The sequence below is a fragment of the Heloderma suspectum genome, chromosome 5, assembly GCF_057233095.1.
Source record: "Heloderma suspectum isolate Gila_16-S chromosome 5, 16-S_ref, whole genome shotgun sequence".
In the NCBI taxonomy this organism is placed as follows: domain Eukaryota; kingdom Metazoa; phylum Chordata; class Lepidosauria; order Squamata; family Helodermatidae; genus Heloderma; species Heloderma suspectum.
In genome coordinates this window covers 32,317,687-32,341,996 of record NC_139462.1, presented here as the reverse complement: position 1 = coordinate 32,341,996, position 24,310 = coordinate 32,317,687, and the positions used below count along the sequence as shown (strand labels likewise).

Genomic DNA, 24,310 nt, shown 5'->3' with positions numbered 1-24,310 from the left:
AGAGCCCTGTGTATAGGTTGGGGAAGCAATTTGGGGTGCAATCTTATGCATGGTTAATATGCAGCACCAGTATGGAACGTATGGAACGCATCGGCACATGCAAAGCAAGTAGATATTGCTGTGAATGAGGCAATGCACATAGTGATGGGCTGCTTCAAACCGACGCCCGTTAATAAACTATATTCTCTTGTTGGCATTGCTCCACCTAAGATCAGAAGGGAAGTAGAAGCAAAGGCCAAAAGAACTAAGCAAGAGACTGACTCTCATCACCCTTTGAGCAGATATATTCCCCCAATTCCTTGACTTAGATGTAGAGCGAGCTTTATGTCAAGAACTAATATCCTAGAGGGAACCAAAGAACAGAATTGGATAAGTAAATGAAGGAATGAGTGTACCGACTCGAGTATTTTAGCGAAGGAAGAAATGGCCGCTGGAAATACTCTCTTATATAGTTTGGAGGACAATGAACAGGATGAGGGTGTGGGTACCAAGGTGTAAGACGAATTTATTTAAGTGGGAGTTGCTGGTTGACAATACATTATGTGAACGTGGAGAAACCCAAGACCCAGCGCATCTGATGGTGTGTTGAGTACTGCCAGAATCTTGTACTGTTGACGATCTACAGCAAGCTAATGACAAAGCTGTGGTGGTGGCTACATTTTGGCAAAGCAAAGTTTGATCTGGACACGAAATAAACAAACATGGTTAGGCAGAAAAAAGTCCTACAACTCCCAGCATGCCCCAACCAGCATGTCTGGGTGGAGAATGCCGGGAGTAGAAGAATGGTTCCCCCCCATCTAAACATGCATAGGATTGCGCCCTTAATCTCTGGTAATTTTACCCTTTAAAAGAATTAACCAAGGTATTTCTGTGTATTTTGTCTGCTTCACGTAACAAATCAAGGAAGACATGCTGCCTAGTCGAATGAGATGGCATGTAGGCTGTCGTTCGTCCAGTTGCATAGAACTGTAAATATGTGAAAGATGAGGGAAATATGTTGGCTGACTGCTCGTCTGCAGCCCCTTTCCCTCCCTCATCAGATTTTGGATGAGGAGCTGAATGGCGGTGACTTGAGGGATGAGGAGGGGCTTGCATCACACATGCTGACACCCCCGTGACAGAAAAGGGGCGGCCGCGCCGTCAGCCCAGGCATCTGCGGTGGGACGCAGACACGTCCCGCCCTGAGGCGACTTCTGTTCTGCAGTTGCCATTTTCGGACTCTAGGGGTCACTTTTCCGTTCTGAGCAACGTCGCCTCAGCCTGACATGCCCCTGTCTGCCTTTCCCACGTGACTGTCTCTCCTGTAAGGGAGAGGCGGAGAGGGAGGAGAGGGGAAAGGGAAAAAAAAACCCTGAGACTACAATTCCCAGAAGCCGCTGCTTTCCCTCCCTCCGGCCGCGGCCACCAACCCCTTCCCGTACCGGCCTCGCGCACGCGCCGAGCCGCCAAAACGGCCGACGGCGCCACGTGACGCTCCGCCGGCCAATCGGTTTCGAACCTGATTTGTTATCCGCCTTCCCCTTTTACCTCTCCCCTCCCCTCCGCACTTGTGCGATCAGAGCGATCTAAGATGGCGACGGTGGAACCGGTGAGTGTCCTCATTCCCGCTTCCTTTCTGCCCCTCCCCCCCTCCCCTTTCTGCCTCTGACAGCGTCAAGAAAAGGCCTTACGGCCCTGAGGGAAATGGTGCTGGAGGGAGAGTATCCTCTCGAGGAAGGTGAAGGAGGTGGCTGAGGAGGAGGAGGGCGGCGGCGGCGGCGGCGGCCTGGCAATATGTGTCTGTGTGGCGTGCGCGTACGGCGAGCGAAAGGCGCGGGCGGGCGCGATGGGGTGACTTGAGGGAATAATGGGGTGCGCAGAGGGGCGGGAGGCCGGGTGGTTCCGAGCGCGTGAGCGCGACCGGCCGGGGATTGTGCCGTCACCGCTGGGGCGGGGGCGTGGAGGGGCGGCGGGGGAGGGGTCGCGCGGCGATGGGGGGAGCGGCCGCGGAGGGCCGGTGCGGGGGGAGAGGAGAATTCGGAGGGCGAGGGAGAAAAACTCCGGGCGGCCCGCGTGCTTGTGCGCGTGTGTCCGTGGGACCCAACTTCTTAAAATTGTTTTTTAGCGTGCCGGTAGGCCGAGGCGCTTCTGGGGCTCCCGCCGATTCTGCTGGCGTCTTCCCCCGTCTCTTTCTCTCCTTCCCCCGTAACTTTTCGCGAACACGCGCCGGCCTGGTCTGGTCTGCCAGACACCCGCAGCGTCGAGGAACCGGCAGAGACGCGCCTCCTCCCCGCGCCCCGCGCGCTTTCCTCCTCAATGCGGCCGCGGCGGCAGCCCAAATAAGTCTATCGATCTCCTCTTTAGCTGGAGGTGAGACCGGCCTGTCCTGTGGTCTTCGGCTGCTTCTCTACTCTCGAAGGCGCCTCCTTTCGGGTCGCCGGCCTAGCGTGCTCCTCGCTTCCTGCATTTCTTCTGTATTTCGTAAGAGAAGTGGGGCCATGGGGAACCCCTTAGGATCGAAGAACCAACTTCCAAGTTTTCCCAGCCTAGTCTAAACCCTCGGGATCTGTTCCTTCCATTACATCCCCACACCACCCGGTTCTAGCCCTGTTTTTTTCCTGAATTGTTTCTAATTTACATACAGTCGTCGCGTGCTTGGATAGATATTTTCTAGTCTTCAACAACCCCTCCCCCCGCTGCTGTCCACAATTATTGTGTCCAAGGCTCATTTGAATTGCTAACCAAGCAAGAAAGTATTTCTCTTATCAGTGCAACCTGTCCTAATGTAGGTTGGGGGTGATGTACAAAACCAGGGCTTTAGGGTGTAGTGCCAGATCATGACAGCTTGTTTGGAAGGAGCATCTTTGTGGCTGGAAACCCTAGCCATGAACCAAGTGATCCTGTAAATTGGCCCCAGCGCTGCATAGGCAGTTGACAAGTTAAAATCCTGGGTTAACATAACATTTCACTGTAGATATAGAGAGACTGAGGGTTGCCTGGGTGTAGCATGTGTTCAGTATGCCCCTCCGCAGGTGGCTATAGGAAAATGTCGCATTCTATTTCTAATCTTTTTGAGAGTAGGCATAGTTTTAAAATGTAATCTTTTTCTTAGTCCACAGATGGTTCTTAGTGCAAGACTTCTTAAGTGTAGAAGAAGCAAAATTATGGAATGATCCATAATATTCTTAAGTACTCTGGCTCTTTTGGAAGCTGTCTTCTGATAGTTCTCAGTGTAAATAAGTCCCTCATTTTTGTCAGTTTCATCAGCTGTGTGTGTGTGTGTGTGTGTGTAGGGGGCTTGTTTCAAAGTACTAGGTTTTACAAGCTATTAATCATCATGATTGAAGACTTTTTGGGGTTATGTAGTGTAGTAAGGGTAAGTATTCTTTCATACCCATGACTATAATGTACTATCTTAACACGGTCTGTTTCAGAGAGAGAGAGCCAGCCAGCTAATGCTCATTAATATTTATTTATGGAAGAAAGATATTGAACATTCATCTAGTTACGTTGCCACGTTCTAAACTCCACAACATTAAGATATTGACAAAAATTAAAACGTGTGTTCTAGAATACTTAGAATATTTGTTGTGTCTAACCTCATTGACTTCAGAGGAAACACTTTTGCTGTTCAGAAAATCTATCGTGAAAAAATTATGGTTGACAACATCATGATTTCTTCTTGAAGAAAAAGTAAAGAAAGTAAAGCATATATTAATTATTTGAAAAGTATGTAATCATTTGCCCTAGATGTTTCCTTGCCACATGACAAGGGTAATGTATGAAGTATTGACTTGTCAAGAGTATGCATCAACACTAATTCCATTGCTACTTGGACTCCTAGTTGAAGGGATTATGACTTTATGATGTGGATTATTCAAAGACATCCTTCACTTAAGGAATAGTATGATTAGATCTTATAATTACAACTAAGGATGCAGTTGATACAGTTGAAAGTTTCATGTTTCATCAGTCGCTGTGCTGGCATTGTCAAATGGTTCTTTTCTGTTTACTAATTCTAATTGGCGTAGTTCTGTGAATCATTTGTTAGTCAGGCAATTGATACTTAAATAATAGAGCTGCATAATAGGTAATCTAACACAGAATTTTAAAATAGGATCATCACAATTTTATTTCGTATACCACCTTCAATTTTCATAGCGTGCTTCTTTGTCTGGATCAGAATTTTCAGTCTTAACATATTGAGGGTTACGGAAGGGCTGTGTTGCTTCTCCCTTCCTAAAGTGCTGTGAATCGAATTTTGGAATTTTCTGTACAGAGTCTTTGACATACTAGAACTTAGTTTGAATCCAAACTAAGTTAGTCATACTTAGGCCCCACTGATTTAAATGGGACCTAAGTTAGTCATGACCAACTTTTCACATGTATTTTTGTGGGACCTAAGCGCAATTAATTTAGGCTGGAACTGATCCACTGTTTTTGCTTTCTATGTAGATCTCCATAACTTAATGAATTCTGTAATAACTGGCTATGTATAGTCTTGTGTTATGATGCAGAAAGCTGTTTCTCTGCATGTATGCCCTGACCAAATCTTGCAAACTAGGGTAGAAAGTGCTATGGCAATACTATCTTGCAACCAGGTAATGTTATCTATAATTGAAAGGGTATGCTGGTATCATTGTTCAGGGTTTTGTTGCCCTCCACCAGGGTGGGCAACTTGAAGGCCAAAACATCTGGAGGGCCACAACTCCCATGATCCTTTACCATTGGCTATACTGGTAAGGGCTAATGGGAGTTGTAGGCCAAATCATCTGGAGAGCCATAGGCTGCCCACCACTTACCTAGACCATTTACTTGTGGCATGCATGAGACCTCTTGCAATGGAATCTGTTTATGTGATGCTCATTGAGAAATGTTACATTGAAGAGGGTGATTCTGCTGAATTTTAGCAGTACATACCCATCTTGAACCAAGTGGTATCTGATCTTTTTGTGGTACCTGCAATTGTGTAAATACTGCCTTGCTCTTCACATGAAGCCATTGGAATCCTGAATGTTCAAGTGCCCACATTTGTCAAATCATATAGTCATATCCATATTATAAGAAGTTGCAGATTTTCATGCCATATATCTGGAAATGGTTATCATGCTAAAAGGAAACTTGCACAGGATAATATATCACAGTTTTAAAGAAGCAAGTTAATTGCTTACTTTGTTTATGTAGGAAACCACTTCTAACCCTCAGACTTCAGAAGAAGAGAAAACTGAGACACCAGCAAGTCAGGAGATAGTCAGTCCTGAACCATACATTAAGCATCCATTACAAAACAGGTGAGACGTGTTTCCTCTGAACAATATAATAGCATATTACAAGATTGATAGTTGTGTCAAAATTACTGGATGTTTTGGAATGATATTAAAAATTATATTTGAAGTTGATATTTAAAAAAATGTATTTTTGACTATAGGTTGAAAATAAAGCCCTGTCCAGTATCCAGATTAGATACCCTTTCTGATGGATGCCTTTGGATATGGGAATAAAGTGGGGATTATTCGTTTTATTTAATGACTTTTGAAAAATGAAAACCTACCTTTACAGGACTTACAGACAAGAGTCTAAAGTCATATCTGTGTTGCATGTAGGATCTGATTTGTAGTACGCACATACTTGGAGGTTCATGGAAGGTACCTTGCCTGATTTTGGTGGGAATCCCTGCATTTACTCCTGCACCACAGCCCACCCCATTGAGCAGAGTCCTTCAATCTTCTGTGTAGTATTTTGGAGGGACTGTTGGAAGGAGGGAGGGGAAGTCTGCTTCTGCCAGTCCAGTTGCATACACCTAAAATTGGATCTAACCCTTTATATGGATTTACAAATTGCATGGTGCTAACAGTTGTGTAACAGTGTAATGTTGAGGAATATAATATGCTCATAGCTTAAAATGTACATCGGTGCAATGAAATCTGTGCTTTTAGACCTTAACTTCCACCTACACATATGTATTATCTCATTGCAACACAAATCCACTGATGGTGAAAAAAACTTTGCATACTAGACTAGTATATGTATTAGTGTGTGTCCAACGCCACACACTATCTGTTAATTGTGGGTTTAACAACCAATATTTAACCTAACAACTAATTGTAGGTTGTTTAATCCACGATTAACCTGTAGTGCCCAGGCTCAGATGACATCGAGCAACCTCTGATTGGAGGTTGCATATGTTCCTGGTTATTCTAATATTTGAGTAGCTCAGAAGTTAAGTATAATGAAGCTGTATTGCATTTTCAAGTATGTCTTACAATAACACCCCCCAGTTGGTCTTGGTGAAATAACAGTTTAAATATTTAAGTGAACATCACAGTTCTGGGGATCTTGGCTTAGTAAAATGTATAACTTCACATATCTTGTTCTGTTATACCCCAAAACAGGAGAACAATGTTAAGATGTGCATCCTGGTACAATCTGCCTCGAGAGCAGTATCTCCATTCAAAAGAGCACATGCATATCAGCGAGGGCTGTTTGAGAGTTTAACTTTTTAAAAAGGGCTTGAAACAATCAGTTCATTAATGGGAAGGAGCAGCAGTGGTGCACTGAATCCAGCTCTTCCCCTGAACCAGTTGAGCACTAGTCCTTTAGCTTTTTAAAAAGATCTCTATACATGTAGCCCTAGCTTCTGGATCAGACAGGTTAACTTGCACATATGGTAACCAGTTGTGGGTGTGCAGAAGCCTGCTACCCTGCATGTAATGCCAGTAGCTAGATTGGGACATAGACGTTGTTTAAAGGGCATGTTTCAGATTATATGCTTCAAATAGATTTCCCCGGGATTTGTTTCCAAAAGGGGATTGAATTTAGGATACAAAGGTATTTGTAATCCATGTCCTGTCTTAAGCAAACAGTCATTATATCTAAATATAAATACAGTCAGTGCTGGCATGTAGAGCCTCAGTAGCATGCCCAGGGATTTGAAAAATAAACCTATGGGCTTTTGCTGTCCTCTTGACTTATATTTTTCCTTCCCAAACTTCTATGCTCTAGGATTTTCTTACTGTTTTAAAAAAATCACTGGATAATAGTACATTGTAGCCTAACATGAAATCAATATTTTTTCAGGTGGGCACTCTGGTTCTTTAAAAATGACAAAAGTAAAACCTGGCAAGCAAATCTTCGTCTGATCTCAAAATTTGATACTGTTGAAGATTTTTGGGCGTAAGTGAAGCTTTCAGATGCCAGTACCGTTCATTCCTAAAGTACACATCTTTTAACTATGTTACTATATAGCTTTTAAAATCTACCACAGAAAAGACCAGTGCACTGACCTCAAAGCCTATGTGGCAAGTTTTATACTACGGTTTTCAAGCTCTAAATTGAGCTTGAGACTTGATTCCCCCTTCACTTTTCTGTTCTTTATGTAGGATGACAAAGAAATAAAGGAAACTGAGTATGGTGAATGGAAAGGATACTCAAAGAAATAGTGAAAACGGCTTGACAAGTGCTTTAATTTTAAAAGTTAACACATTAAGGGCGCAATCCTATGGATTGTGCCCCCAATGATCGTGAGCCCCTGAACTTGCACACTTGCATTTATGCTGTGCAGGGCGAGAAGAGCATGGAGGTGATAATTGTGCTTCTCTTGCCCTGCGTTTTCGCTAGACCTGCGATTTGGCCCATTTAGCTAGGGCTGTGGAGGAGGAGGGAAGGAGGCTTTCAGAGGATTTTTCGTAAGCCGGCCACTTCAATCTCCTTCCCTTCCCACCCACAGAACTGCCCCCTTTCCCTCCTGTCTGGGCTCATGTTTGTGAGCTCGTAGAGGCAGCCAGTGCAGTTCTCTCCATGCTGGCTGCAAGGGGGAGTGGGCAGAGGGCTCTGCTTCCCAGCTTGGAAGTCATAGCGCTGTCTGCAACTTCAGCATTGGGAATCCAAGCAATCCTGTGGCCCCCCAGACTCTGTCCAGGGGCCGCCTTAGCATGATTGAGGAAGAGCTTGGGATTAAAAATTGTACCTGCAGATATTTTTAGTAGAAAGTGTCTGATCAAGAAAAAATTAATACAGGAGCCTAGGAGAACTACAAGCAATCAATACTGGAGTTCCCCATACTTAATAGCATAGGTACCAGTGAGTTATGCTCTCTAGATGTTTGAAATAATGAAGTTGAATGGATTTTCTTAAGTTGTGAACACTGATGTGTGACTGGATTATGGTTTCGATGTTAGTTTTTTCTGTTTAATAACATGTGGCTTGTTGAGAATAGGTTTGTACTCGTATTCAAAAACTCAGGTCTCAGTTTTAAAATTGTAGAGTGTTTGTATTTTTTAGACTTCTTGAGTATCTCTGATTTCCAGTACTTGTGAGTTCACTTTTTGAATTGTTCTTTGCTTTTCCTAAATAGGTTATATAACCATATCCAGCTCTCTAGTAACTTAATGCCTGGTTGTGACTACTCTCTCTTTAAGGTATGCAGAGTAAACTTTATTGAGTTGGGTTTACCTTGTTCGAGTTAAATAATTTGTGGGTGGGGGGTCATCGGAAAGATGGTATGTAAGCAACCCCTCTACACAGACTAATGTTCTCCTGTCCTCTGAGATATATCTAGCTTCCCTGTCCACAGCACGACACTTAATTTCTAGAGAAAGTATATGAAAGAGCTGAGACCAAACACACTACCAACGCTTGCTGTTTGAGTGTGGTATGAGTCACTAGTTTTACCACTCACTGCCTCTCTTTAGGCTACTGCCTAGAAATAAAATCCTTAATCTAGTCATTCTCTAAACTCTAGGAGAAGAAAAAGTATTTCTATACATTGTCTTGCGTATTGACGTTTAGAAGAAAACATACAAGTAAAATCTTAATGCCGTGAGGATTCCAGATAGTATTTTAAAATCGAGTTGTTGTGTTACAACACAGTCCACAGCATATGCATTGAGTATTTTTATTCAAACTGCACTTTTTAGGATGGTATTGAGCCTATGTGGGAAGATGAGAAGAATAAACGAGGAGGACGATGGCTAATTACACTAAACAAGCAGCAGAGACGAAGTGACCTTGATCGCTTCTGGCTAGAGACAGTAAGTTTTTGTGTGTGCTCTGATTTCTTGGTCATATTTGAGGAAAGAGCTGTTTTCTTCTTACACCTTAAAAAGCAGGAGGCTTGGTGCACCAACTCTGTGCAGGCAGTGTATTGGTCATGGTTATTAGACCCATTTCCAGATCAAGGTGTGCTTGCCTTGGCATCTTAAGGGGTGAATGACTATTAACATGGTCAGCTACAGGGATTTGTGACGCCTGTTTGATCCTGGAATGATATCTTGGGTGGCAGTAGGGTAGACGGTTGAGGTAACTGGTGTTCCACTGGATGGGGGTAGAATAGATGAAGTTGCCTCCTTAGTATCCTAGCCCCCTAATACATAGAGGAGCTGAGTTCTATGAAACAAGTAGGGAGACAACTAGAGGGCAAATGGTGTAACACTGATGCTGACCATGCCATAGACCCAGGCCTGTGGGCAGGATTTCCTCATGAGTAACCTAAGAACATAAAACCATGCTGGATCAGACAAAGGGTCCATCTAGTCCAGCATTCTGTTTAACAGTAGCCAACCAGCTGCCCATGGAAAAACTTAAGGAAGTAAATTCCATAGCTTAGCTATGCACTGTGTGAAGAAGTACTTCCTTTTATCTGTCCTGAATTTCCCACCAATCAGCTTCATGGGTTGACTCTCAGTTCTAGTATTATGAGAGGGGGAGAAAAATGTTTCTCTATTCAGTTTCTCCACACCGTGCATAATTTTGTACACCTCTCTCATGTCTCCTCTTACTCACCTTTTTCTAAGCTAAACAATCCCAGCTGTTGTAACCTTCCCACATAGGGGAGTTGCTCCAGCCCTTGATCGTTTTAGTTGTCCTTTCCTGCACTTTTACAACTCTACAATACAGCGAGTTTTGAATTACCCTTTTCGGGGGGATGGGGGCGCACAGCAATTATGTAACCATATCTGGATTACATTCTTCAACCCATTTCAGTTGGGCTTCCCACCTCATTTTGGGACTGAGATGGTCTTTGTGGCCTTGTTGATTAGTGCCTATAAGTAGACAGAGGGGTCTCTTTTCTCTGTTTACTTTTGGACCTCTTAGTGGCTTCTGATAGAGTGGACTATGCAATTTTGATTACGTGACTCAAACAGCTAGTAGGATTATTTGCTCTGGCTCTTCAGTGGTTCAGCTATTTTGCTTTTATCGAGGTGCACTCAGTAGGCCTGTTTGCATGTAACGGCAGCAGATCATAGGTTAATTAACTAACCTGCTAATTGTAGGTTAATTGTGGGCTGTTTAATTGTTTAACCCACAATTAAACTATAGACTAGATTCACACAACACAATAACCCGCACTCAAAGGTTGAAACATGGGATCTTCAAACGTGGGTTATTGTGTTGTCTGAACCCCTTGACAAACCATGGTTTGTTAGCCATGAACAACCCATAGTTCACAACCCAGCAACAAGCCATGGGTTCTCTTCATTGGTTGTTCATGGTTAACAAACCATGGTTTATTAGTGTGGCTGGGTTCAGAAAAACATGATAACCCACGTTTCAATGACAACTCATAGTTCAACGACAACCTGTGCTCAACCCTTGACTTTGGGTTGTCATGTCATCTGAACATGTCATCTGGTCCTTGTGTCCAGGTTTGGATGTCAAGTAGCAACCTCAAAATGGCTGCAGAATGTGCCCAGCCCATGCTGCAGCAAATTGTGGGTTAATTAATTATGTGCAAACCAGATCAGTGGATTATTGTTAGCTCAGCCCTGTCTGGTTACATGACATGATGTTTCATGAGGCTCAGTTTGTTACCAATAACAATTTCATAACATCTATGAAAATGCTAGGAACAATCATCTGGAACTTTGGAATTGGGTATCATCAATACCCCGATACCACGCAGCTCTACGTAATAATCAGTGCTTGGAGGCTGTGGATGAGTGGATGAGGTGAAGTAGCTGAAATTGCTTGGAGGCAAGAAGAACGTAGCATGAAACCTCTGGAATGGGTTGTCCTTGTGGCTGATGAGGGTGGTAATCTCCCAGTCTGATCAGGTTAAAAGCCTAGGCAAGCTCCTGAATCCTTCTTTGCTCTAAAATGTGTGCCAGGGAATGCCTTTTATTAACCACTTCTTACAGAGATTACCTTTCTTGTTGGAGAGAAGAGATTTTGACAGGATCCATGTTTCTGTCATTGGCTAGTATAATGTAGTTTCCATGGGGCTGCCCTTGAAGATGACTTGGAGGCTTCAGCTAGTGCAGAATGCCATTGCCCATTTCCAGTCAGAAATGGGGAGGGACAAACACAGCCGCTTCTGTGACAATTACACTGAGTGCCTATGGACTTTAATGGCAAATTGATTTGAAGCCCTTCATGACTTTAAAATCTCTCCCGTTGTCGCTACCTCACCCTTCAACTGAAAAAGGCTCCCAGAACAGCTCCCAGAGCCGAGCTGTTTAAGTTGTGTAAGATGGACCCTCTTTCACATGCTCATTTCAGGAGAGGTGAGGGCATCTGAGACAGAGCAGAGACATTACCACAATGCCTCCAAGGTTATGGAACAACCCTGATGTAGTCCAAAGTTGTATGGTTCTTGACAGCTTTTCAGAGAGGATGCAAAGCTGACCTCTTTTGAATGGCAGCTAGATAGGAATTTCTGGTTCTGTAGTACTGTAACTACAGTTTTAAAACGTTCCGTTGGATAATGCTTTGAGCTTTGGAGAAGCGGACAAACGTTTTTAAACGTATGAAGATTACCGAAGGTAGTGTCATAGGGTTTACATTGCCCTGTTCATATGCTCTGAAATGGGTGGTGGAGGAGCGCTGCACCCTTGTCTGTTCCACCATGCAGATGACATCATGTCCCGGCGGGTTTGTGGACAGATACATTCAGTCACATGGAGACTCTGGTCACCCAGTCCCCCTCCCGTTGCCATGCAGATGCTCCAAGTCACATTTGGGGCTGTCATTGAAAATGGTTTGGAAACTTCAGGTGGTACAGAATGCTGCTGCCTGACCGTTGATGTGAACACATTACACCCATTCTAGGCATCTGTATTACCAGTTCATTTCTGGGTCCAATGTGGTGTAGTGGCTAGACTATTGGACTGGGAGCTGGGAGGTCCGGGTTCTAGTCCTCACTCGGCCATGGAAGCTCACTGGGTGACTTTGGGTCCGTCACAGACTCTCAGCCCAACCCACCTCACAAGGTTGTTGTTGTGAGGATAAAATGGAGAGGAGGAGGATTAGGTATGCTGTCTTGGGTTCCTTACAGAGGAAAAAAGGCAGGATATAAATGTAATTAAAAAAATTAATTAAAAATTCAGGGTGCTGGTTTTGACCTTTAAAACAATGAACTGTCTGGGTCTCAAGTACCTCAGGGAGCACCGTTTCCCATATGAGCCCCTGAGTGCCTAAAGATCTACCAGTGAGGGTCCTTCCTGCCCCAGATTCCTCCTTCTAGAGAGGTACAGTGTCATCTACCAGGAGCAGGGACTTTAGTAACTCTGCCGTGTGGAATGTTGTCCCCCTGCTCTTCCATAGGCAGATGAAAACTTGCTCTGGGTATCTGGAATTTGTGGTGTATTGTGTTCTTGTGTATAATTTCATTCTTCTATTTAGACAGCATCTCTAACTGTCTTCACTTTTGTAGCTGCTGTGCCTTATTGGAGAGTCCTTTGATGACTACAGTGATGATGTATGTGGAGCTGTTGTTAACGTTAGAACCAAGGGTGATAAAATAGCAATATGGACTACTGAATGTGAAAACAGGGATGCTGTTACACATATAGGGTAAGTTATGTTGGGTAACTGCAGAATACTATCATCCTCAATGTACCCTATACGCTGAGTTAGCTTGGACATCATAATAAACTATGCTGTATTGTGATGGAAATGAGCTGCAGCAACTCTTGGGCTTGCATGCTCCCCCCACCCCCAGCACAGCCACAAGGAGGAGATAGGAAGCTTTAGATTCCATTTTCAGTTAACTGCAGTTTTATTGTTACATTCCATTCCTAAACTGTATTTAACTATGGCTTGTTTGAAACAAGACAACTTCAAATTATGGTTGATGAAGCTGGCTTGTCTCAGAAAAATATAGTTAAGATTAACCATAATTTATGGTTTGTACATAATACTAAACTGCAGTTAATAAAAATGGAAGCAAAAGCTTCTGATCTTGCAGCCGTACAGAATGGGGAGCGCATGGGCCCAAAGCTTGCTACGGGTCGTTCCTGTCACAATAATTCATGGTTTATCATGATATCCAGACTGGCCTATGTGTAGCCCAGTTCTACACATATTTTCAAGAAGCTTCACTAGACAAATGTCCATAGGATTGCAACTTAAGTTTATTACAGTACTTTAACATTTCTTTGTGTTCTAATACTTGGTCAAGTCCAGTCTGAGACATGTTCCTTCTGAGGACAAGAAAAGGCGGGTTGTAAAGCTGCCTTTTGAACACACAGTTTTATGCAAGCTTTTGTGGAAATACCTTTTCCTATAGGTTTGAAAGATAAATCCAGAAAGATTAATTTTCACTGATGTTGAAGGACAATGAGGGAAGTTCAGTTTCATTCCCTTTGGAAAGTTGTGCTGAAACAGTTAATCTTTTGCAAATGTCATATAGAAATGGTTCATTTCATGGATAGTTTAGCAGTGGATATTTCTATCAAGTGCAAAAGATTGGCATTGCCCGAGAATGAAATATTTTCTACACTTTTACATTCTATTTGTTATGGAGTGGGGAGGTTTAATTTAGAAATGTTATCTTGATTCTTTGAAAGGAGATAAAATCTACTGAAGCCACGTTAACATGAAATTGGAAATACATTTACTTCCTTGATTATATTTCTGTAACTAGTGTGCAGCACTGAACTGTGAAAAATCTGATCAGAGGAAGTATTTAATTTGCCTTACAGCAGGTTTTCCATTATTGAACGTACATTTAATAGTCATTGCTGACATGGAAAGTGTTAGAATAAACTGAAATGGGTCCATGAATTTTAAAATGTCATGATTCGTTGTAAGGCAGTTGTAGTCAGGTCATGAATCCGATACTCTCTGGGCTACATTCCTAAGCACACTTAAGTCCCACACAGTATAAATGTGTAGGATTGTGTTGAAATAGGATGCTTTTTTAAAAGTGCAATGATATCTTTCAAAAATCCCACGGCTTTTCGGTTGGCCTTGTACAAATGAGGTTTCTGGCGCAACTGCCTTTTTCAGGGTCTTGAACACTGGCATTACTTTACAAAATTCATCTAAACAAACAGAACTGAGATTTCAGTTTAGTGTTATGATACTTTGAATAATGGCTGTGACTGCTGTTGTGAATAAATAAATGTGGTCTGAGGAAGCAGTTTTTAACCTTTACACTCGGACTGATCTTTAACCCCAACCTGCAAAAGACCAGTTGCAGGGAGGACAGCAGGGCTCCCACACTGTTAATAGCTGTGCAGAAGAGGGAATTTTCTCATCCTTGTGTGATAAACTGCACCTGCCAAAATTCCCTCTTTTATATAACTATTAAAGATGAAGGAGTTATTTCCTCTTATTTCATGTGATCTCTCCCTGCCTTTCTTGTTAAAAACCCTATTAAAAAAATTAAATGATGTTGATGCTACTGCTGCTACCCACCTTATATGAGGATGTGAGCCACCATTAGAGACAAGTGTTTTAAGGGACATTCAGCACATGATAGCCTATAATACAACATATACAGCGTATATGATAACGGAGGTAAACTAGAGCTTGCTAAGAGGTTAAAAGATAGTGCCTTGGTAACTTATTATGTGCTATAATGGAGATTTGGCAGCTGTTAGCTTCAATTATTGTGTGAATAAAAGAGCCAGTTTTGTACAAAGATTAATATAAAAACCTCCAAAACTTTGCAATAGGGGCTTGCACATATGAAAATAATACGCTGTTCTCTTCTGAAGAACTGTACTTAAACTGATCTTGTATGTTTTTATTTCTCAGGAGAGTGTACAAGGAAAGGTTAGGACTTCCTCCAAAGATAGTGATTGGTTATCAGTCCCATGCTGACACAGCTACTAAGAGCGGCTCCACCACTAAAAATAGGTTTGTTGTTTAAGAAGACACCTTCAGAGTATTTCATAGGAGACTGCGTCAAGCAATCGAGATTTGGGAGCTGAACCAAAGCCTCTATAAAAGCAGAGTGGACTGCATTTAAATCTGATTTCCATCTAAATGTTGCTAAATTTGTGAAAGTCTCATTTGCTTTTGTCTTGTACTTCTGTGTGTCCCCCCCCCAACTTTTTGACTGAAGTAACCTTTATCCAAATCAAAGAATTTCAGTACAACATTTGCCCCTTGAATCCATAAATGTCTCCCTAGCCCGCTCTGTGATGTTTCTTAGGAAAGTAACTGTTATATTAAAAATATCCTGAAAACAGTGCCATTTCTACAGGGAAATAAACTACTTTTTTTCACCTTTGCATTGTATGCAATAACATGTTTGCTGGTTTGAAAGAAGAGTATGATCCATACATTTTTCTAGCAAATCTTTCTTGATACAGCATGACCATTGCTGTAACTGATGCTGATGGCTGCTAGATTTAATTTATTTGTTTCCCTTTCTGATAACATTAGTGATATCCTGATTTCAGTTCTTGGTCATGTAACATTGGTGAAGGATCTGGGAATATGACAAAAGGTTTAATAAACATTAATTTTGTGCATTCTTTGGTAATTATTTTGTAACATCAAAGCTTTGCTACAAGTTTCATGCATTTCGAGTCAAATCAGTGGTATGTTTGTGCGATTTCCTGAACATAATTGTGGATTTTTAAAAATGTAACACCATAATTACATTCCTTACTAGAAATAGTATTCCTGTTTTTTGTATCTTATGCTGTATTTTAACACTTTGTATTCCTTAGGTTATATTTTGCTTTGGTTTAAGAACGGCTCAAATAGAAAAGCAGTCCCATTCATATTAAGACAGTGTACAAAACTGTAAATAAAATGTGTACAGTGAATTGTCTTTTAGACAAGTAGATTTGTCCTTTTATTTCATTATACTGAAATGTTTTGAACTACTACTGACAAAGACAGTCTCTATTGTGGCTTCTGTTGTAGTTTGTCTTCCAGAAGAGGTTAACTTGAATTCAAGTTACATTAGATTTAAATAAACCTCCCTGTTATCCTCAAATGGAAATACATTGCTCTGACTATATCTTAAATGAATATGTTCACGGAGGGAGCAACCCTATGGGCCCTAGACTGCAGCTAGACGGCCATAGGATATCTGGTTTTCTGGGATCCAACCTCAGAGCCCGTGCTATCTGAATAGGATTGCGCCCTTAATTGTTTAGTGTATTACATTACTGTCAGGACAAAGTACTGAGACATTGAATGGAATAGTTGAAAGCTGGTCTTCCATTGCAACAGGACAAAACTGAAAATCTGGAACTACTAAAAGCTGGGTTTAAGAGAATGATCCACTCGTTCATTTTTTTATTATTTTTTTTTTACAGAACTAGCAAAATGGCTTTCTGGCTTTGGAAGTTGGTGATGAGAGAGTAGGAGGTTGATGTCAGTGGTACTGGAAAAAATACTTGATTAACTTGTCCCAATTCCAAAATACAAAGTAACTGGATGGTGTGACCTTACATTGATTGGGAGATCTGAGCAATTCTGGGAGGTTATTTAGGTGACCTTAATCTGAAAGTCTGGATATTCTCCCCACCACTGCCCCACTTTTATGATAAACATCTTCATGGTGGGAGGTCTTTGCCTAGGTGTGCTGATTTTGCTTTTTGGTTCTTGTAGGCCATCTTGCATGAACCCAAATAGCATTTAGTATTTGCAGTTAATCTTTCCCCCTCATAATAAATGGTATAGTTCTAGTATTAAAGCAAGTGCTGTCTGTAGTAATGCCTAATTCTATTTGACAAAATGAAATGACTGACTAATAAGATCCTAGCCTAAGCTGTTCCTGTTGCCAGTTAGAGGGTGTCTGGAGGTGTGAAAGGTTTTGTACTAGTCACACTTGTTCATGGTTATCTGAGAGCTCAGTATAACAAGCTTTCAATTTGGCTGTATGGTTACAAAACAAATTGAACTCACAATTGCTTTCATAGTCCCCCTCTGAGGTCAATTAGACACAATGCAGGAGATCAGTGACTAGGATCTACATTTTAAAAGAAGCATGGAGAGGAAGGGGGGATGAATCCCATTGGGACTCTGGTGCCTGGAAGGGGGCTTAGCCTTTCCCCCTTTCATGAAGCTTTCCCAATTAATTACCCTCCTTTTGAACTTGCTGTTTGTTCTGTGTGGAGAGGGAACTTACAGGTATGATACCAATAAATTTTCCCTTGCAGTGCAGATAGCAGGTATTTGAGAAAAGGGATTGGCGGGGGTTATACCTTCCAGTGCTATGAACCCAATCAGATTCTCTTCCCCACTCCAATTGAAGCTTAAAAAAAAAAAGTCATGACATAGCAAGCTTTGGTCCAAGTTGATGGTCACACCGGTGATGGAATCAATGGAAGCTGGCTTATAAGTTCCCCAAACTTGATTTAGCAAGTTATTGCAGTCTAGCATGGCAGGGGGTGAGAAGTGAAGTTGGATACAAGCCCAAAGTGCCCTTGAATTTGTGGAACTAGTTGTAACAGTTTTTTAGATCTTCACCTGATCTGCAACCATTCGGTATATGTTCATTTGATGGAGAAAAAAATGCAAGCAGGAATTTTCAGATGTCTTAATGTGGATTGCCCAAAAGATTGCTGCAACTGGTCTGTTTGCCCCATTCTTGATCCAGTACTTGGGCCATAAGGTACCAAATCTTCAGCTGGTTTCCATAAACTATGTAATCAATAGAGCAGTGAATAACTAGATTGTGATGTTGGTCAACTTATGAAAAATAACTTGTTTAAAAACATAGCAAAAAACATGCCTAGCTTTTGCCTATGTCTTTTTCACTTGTCTCTGCAACATCAGTTGAGGGCTAGGAAGTAAGGAGGAACCCTGGACAGAGGTCTTGGCTGGAGATCTGGGTTGCTTGTTTACTGTATTTGGCCAGTACCTCCCTTCCGCATCCCTGTCCTTGCCAAAACATTCAATTCAAAAACTGGTATAGAATCAACGTAATATGTGAAAGTTTTCTGAGCAGACAATTGAGATTTTAGTGCACGTTCCAGATTCTGAATGACAAAACTGAGAATATGGCTGTGATATGTCACTGTCTTATGCTGTATTTTAATTATGTCTTATCTATCAAATTCTCCAGTAATGCTCAAGTGAGGGTTATTTTTAAGTTTTAGTTTGTATTCTATGTTTTTACTTCTGCAGCAACTGCTGGCATATTTCTTTCATACTCTGTTACTTCAATGGGACATTTGAGGTGTTCAGAAGTAATTGCAGATTTTTAAAAAAGAACTCTTAACAGTCATCTGTGTTCAGGGTGCTTGATGCCTTCTACTAGCTTTGAAGGATAGAAGTTGTTGAGCAATCAGGATGCTATGCATTTTGCCAGACACCACAAGGAGGAGGCATGCAGTGTCACCTAGCAGTTGTTGCTTTTGTTGTGGGCTCAGCAGTTGTGGCAGGTCACTGTATCACTTCCATGTAGAAAATGTATTACCACCTGTCTGCTCACAAAATCCACAGATTTTAACAGTGGTAGGTAATCCCTTTTGCCTCCCTGGAGGAGGCAGAAAGAGTTCTGGACCCTCCTTACTGCTCTCCAGCCCAACAAAACATAGCTTCATTTCCTGTACTCCTGTTATTAGCTCATATGTACTTGCCTCGCTGGCCAGGACAAGCCCAGGGCTAGCAGTTAGCATGTATGCATCAGCATTAGGTGACTAAGTGGGGAGATTACTCTGCTTTTCACCCATCCGAAACCCAATACAGCATCTCTTAACAGCAATGGAGACTTCACATACCTAAGTGAACTATTCCCTACTATTCCAGCATGTCTGCTTAAGGAGTGGAGTGGTGTTGCAGGTAAATATGAACACGCCTGATGAGGAAGTAATGGCCAAAGGAAGTCTTTGTGTTGAGGATATTTATACATTTTTTAGTCGCTTTTCTCTCAGTACACTGTGAGCGTCTACTGTCAAAAAGAGCAGAGCAGCACAGTAGGACTGATATAGTAATAGCTAGAAAAATTCCTTTGAGAAAGTGTATTTACCTGCTGGTGCAAGGATATCACCTGATGGTTCTCCTTGGGCACCCTATAGCAAAGAGTATACCCCAATCAATTTCATATGCAAAAGGGAATGCAACCAACATCTTGCTAGCCTCCAAGGAAGCAGCGTAGGTCAGTGGTAGAGCACATGCTCTGTAAGCAGAAAGTCTCTAGACTGATCCCTGGCATCTCCAGGTAGGGCTAGGAAAGAATCCTTCCTGAAGGCCTGGAGAGCTGCTGCCAGTCAGTGACTGGGTTCTCAGGACCCATCCTGAATATTCAACCCGTGGCGGTGGGTTGTGTCATCTGAACCTGGCCAGCAGGGGTTATGCAGGGTGCGACCTGTTGTGTAAACAACCCCAGAGTTGACTACAGGGCTAGATGGGCCAATGGTCTGACGGTATAAATCAGCTTCCTATGTTCTAAGAGGACAAGGAGGTACATTTTAGAAAAGGTATTTCCTGAGATACCTGGGACTGTGACCATTTAGTGAATGTTCAGGCATCTGATGTATTAGGAAAGAATGAGAGAGCAAGTAAACTGCTTTTTGTTCCTAGCAGTCTCATGTCTAAGACAGTAGACCAGTGGACATCTGAACAACAAGATGTCAATTAGGAAAAGATTTACTCCATAACATCATATTGGTGCTAAAATAGATCAGTGTAGTTTATGTTCTGCATTTTAATCAGGAAAAGGTGCATAAAGGGCTTGGGAAGCTGCAAAAATGTAGTGCGGTTTCTAAAATGACACGCTGAACCTTAGGAATCATAAGCTTAGGAATCATACACCAAAATCCAGTTTCTTAAACTGCAGTAACAATGGCTACTTTAAGGACCCTGTCAAGAAATGAAGTTAAAATTCAAATGAGTAATGTGGAGTTGTACAGAAAGATTGACCAAAATATAATCAGCTGTGTTTTTAAAACAATAAAAATAAATTGAGGTTGGCAGTTAAGTAGAACAGATTTAAAAAAACACACAAGGCAGAAATGTTTTTTTGCTTTTAATATTGCATACAAGCAAAAAGCTTTATAGAGACTTAATATCCTTATGAAATGCCACAACGTTTACCACTCAAGAGGAAAGACATAAAGACCACAGCAGGGATCATGTAAATTGACCTTGGAAGTCATCATAAATCTCAGGATTCTTAATTATGCAGTTGAGGGTAATTTTGTCCCAGGGGTGTTTTCTTCCTTGTGTCCAACTGCTTCCAATGAATTTCTCGGATGCATGTGGCAAATGTTTTAACTGGGGTGGGCTGGGGACACTGGTGTGCAGTGTGGGAAATGATGCAAGGATTAACTGTAGTGGTAAAAGAGCCCCCCACCCACCCCCCAACACTGGAAGCCACAATTCTGGCTTGAGTATTGGAGAAGATGATTTCTATGTGAGATACTTGATCTCTTTTAGGAGGAAGGGAGAATCTGTACAGGAGGAGGGGCAGGTCTATGCAGGAGGAGGAAGCTCAGTCTGTCTCATTCTCATTCCCAAATACCAGCTTCTTGTTGGAACAGGAAAAGTGCACATTTGGGTCACATTTTTTAAAGTGCACTTACTCTCACCCCACTAAAATGTGAAAATGCAACACACACACCCATGCATTTTTAAAGTGCACATTTTTCTGTTGGATGTATTTTGCGAACACCATTGCAAGCTCAGGGATATGTAAGCTTTGCCCCCAAAATGCACTTGCATTTGGGCATGCAAATGGGGCATGCTGCTACTTACCATTTGCCTTTTCTGTTAATGACTATAATTAGGTTATTGGTGCATGCGGCACTTTAAACTGCAGTACTGGGTTCCTCAGCAAGAGAAACTAGCTTCTTCGTGTACCAGACTAAATTCTGACCTGGTTCACACAATCGTTCAGTCGTTCAGTCGTGTCCGACTCTTCGTGACCCCATGGACCATAGCACGCCAGGCCTTCCTGTCCTCCGCTCTCTCCCAGAGTGTGCTCAAGTTCATATTCATTGCATCGGTGATGCTATCCAGCCCTCTCATCCTCTGCCATCCCCTTCTCCTTTTGCCTTCGATCTTTCCCAGCATCAGGGTATTTTCCAGAGAGTTTTCTCTTCGCATTAGGTGGCCAAAATATTTGAGCTTCAGTATCTGTCCTTCCAATTCTCCCCCCACCCTACTTTCTGCTAGCTGAGCTTGAGTTTGATGGGTCCTTTGGCAGCTGTCAAACTCCCGCGCAGTTAATAGAAACTCAGCAAAAAAAGGGTGGGCTACATTTTCCTATGAAAATGAGGTCCTGCTGGCTCAGGGTGGGGTGCAAGGGGAGCACCTCCATGGCTCGTGGCAAGACTTTAGATGGGGGGAGCACTTGGCTGAGTGATCGGGGGGGGCACGTTTCCCACTTCTCCAGGTAGTCGAGATCATCCAGTTACCCCAGCACCCCAGGGATTTAAACTGCCACCCCGACCCTTGGGGATCCCATCCTTGTACTGCACCCATCCTTGAGTCCTCAGCACTAAATTTTCATATAAAAGTGCACGCCACCCCATTTCTTTAGTAACTGCTTCTACTTTGATGGCTGTCAAAATAGAAGCAGAGTGAACTGAAGAGAAAAATGGCGTGGCACCTCGGGCACCCTTAAAAACAGTTCCAGGAGACTCGGGCAAGTGGACATTTCTAGCAGGGCACCACCAAGGTTCAGGCAATGCATTGAACCCTGGAGGCACTTTTGCTACAGGGGTGATCTACACCCGGTTTTCCCCACCTGTCAACTGTGCAAGGCTGTCAAAACAGCCTTGCTACAGTGTAGCCTTGAGCATTCCCTTGTATGTTTGACATACAAGGGAGATCCAAGGCAAGCTGCTACACTTTTGGATGCCTGCGGTTACGGAAGTGCCCAACCACAAATAATCAAAATAAAATTAAAAAATGAATAAATAAAGGGGCCATTTGCACACATAAACCAGGGCTGGGAAAATGCATTAAACATTCCCAGCCGTGTGCAAAGAAAAAGAAATAAAAAAGAGGGCTCTGGCTGCAATTGGAATCGTGGTTGGAGCAGGGATGGGGGGCTTGGTGGGGACCAGTGGCCGCCCCTTCAAAGTGCTTTTGGGCAACTTGGAGGGCTAGCGGCTGGCAAGAGGAAAGGGGCGCTGGCAGCGGCTTGATTACAAAAAGCGATCACAGCCACGCTCGGGAAGAGCAGCAGGGGTTTCTGCCGCTCTTGTCGAGCATCTCACTACCCAATGCCCTTTACCCACAATAGGTTGGCATATCCAGGTTTGGGCAACTCGCCAACCCATCATGGGCAAAACAGCCACTACAACAGATTATCAGGGTGGGTTGTTTGGGAAAAACAGCCCACCCTGATAAAACTGGCCTGGGTTTGCACACCACGCTTACCCATGGTGGGTTAGCATGTCGTGCAAATGCAGTCTTTGTCATAGAAGTTGCCCATCCACAGCACCTGGGCAGCAGACTGAGCAAGGAACACAGGTCGCCTGGCCACAATCTCCTACAGTGTAGTGAGATGTACTGCATTTCTATTTAAATTATAATAATTCTACATTTGCCTCTATAATTGGTGACCTTGTTTTGAATTATGCTTTCCCTCTTTTTTGGCAGTTTATAAGTGGCCACCTTACTGAGTGTGTCTGTGTTATGTGTGAAAATGGCTATGTGTGTATGAAAGAAAGAGTGTGGGGTGAAATGGCTGCAATCTTCACAGCAGCAGGGTGGGGAATGGCTTTTCTAGCAACAGGATATTGTTGTGAGCAATCCCTGTTGTAATGCAAAGTATTTTGGAGCTTCTCAGTCTGGAATGGGCAGTTAAGATCAATTAGCTTTACCAAAGACTTGCTCCTGGTGGAGACGAAAAATGCTAGAAGTGGTTTGTTGATCAAGACATCTGCCTGAATTTCTGGACTTTCCTTGGGGGTGTGGTTATGGGGACTGTCATGACGGGCACCTGCACTTCAGAACAGACTACCACACCATTGGTGGGGTCGCTCTGACCTCTTTGGTTTTAAGCCCACCCACATTTTCAGCTCACCTCTGGCATGCAGCCTCTGGAAGTTTCCTCCAAAAGGGAATGCAGCCTTTAGGCTGAAAACTTTCCCCACCCCTGACAAGGGCTAGATCTACACTAGTGCTTTTTATCGGTACTGAAGTGCACCGATAACTGTTGGGGCACATGATGCATTCCGTATACCGCTTTGCTAGCGTTATTTCCTGCTTTTTATTTTGCACTGTCCAAAACACTGCAACAGGTGTCATTGTGTGTGCTACGAGGTACAAAGAGGGATATAGCATCACCATGATGGGATTGTATCGATATGATACCAAGTGTAGATCTGGCCTTAGTAAACTTATATCCTGGCTTTCAATTGAATGATTCTCAAGGTGGCTTACCATAGATCGTAATAATGCACACACAAACCACACAACTCAGCAGCCTTTTGTCCCCTGGCTGATGGCAGAGGCCAGAGTGCTTCTTTTCAGCTCTGCAGCCCCAGATAAACTGATAGGTTGATCAGAGCATTGTTTCTGGTGGGGGGAGCAAGCTCCCTGCAGCTGTCCCTTCTCTGGCCAATGGCTGAGGCCATGCCAGTCTCCCAGATGCCATGTTCTTCCTTGGAGGCAGGGAGGGGTCACATCTTCCCAGAGGCCATTGGTCCCCTGGCCAGTGTGTGCTTCTCTTCCGCCCTGCAGTGCAGGACTGACAAGGCTCCACATACAACTTAACAGCTGCTGTTTAGGATCAGGCTATAAAGCTGATGGCTGCCAGCCAAACTTTTGATGCCCCTCGTGTGGCTGCAAAAAAAAAGAAGCAGTGGAGCGATAAAGACGGCAGGCGAAGCATTTGGCTGTAGAAGTTGTGTGCAGAAGTTGTGCAGGAGATCGCCAAACAGCATCAGCTGCACAGCTGGCTGCAGCCAGCATCTTCCTCACAAATAGCCTCCCCCTTTCTTCTGCAGCTGTTGCTGGGAGTGAGTCACACCAGCAGCTGTTTACATTATGGCCGAGTTCCTGGAGAGAAATATTTAATCCTGCCAGAGCATTTCTATTGAAAACAAAAGCGCACGTGCGCGCGCGCACACACACACACACACACACACACAAGCCCCTATCGTTTTAGTCGCCTGGAGCCCGGCTGCTTCTCCTGGCTTGCTGCCTTCCCCTTAGGATAAATAGGGGAGTGTGTATGAAACACATG

At 43.1% G+C, this 24,310-nt stretch overlaps 1 protein-coding gene across 1 annotated transcript; it reads left to right on the top strand.

Annotated features, from left to right (window-relative positions):
* Window positions 1-1,557: 1,557 nt before the first annotated feature.
* Window positions 1,558-24,310, top strand: EIF4E (eukaryotic translation initiation factor 4E). The gene is made up of 7 exons (XM_084855693.1): window positions 1,558-1,588; window positions 5,164-5,270; window positions 7,057-7,152; window positions 8,333-8,396; window positions 8,895-9,008; window positions 12,629-12,768; window positions 14,959-24,310. The coding sequence occupies exons 1-7, from the start codon at window positions 1,571-1,573 to the stop codon at window positions 15,071-15,073; spliced, it is 654 nt and encodes a 217-aa protein (XP_084711819.1). The 5' UTR covers window positions 1,558-1,570; the 3' UTR covers window positions 15,074-24,310.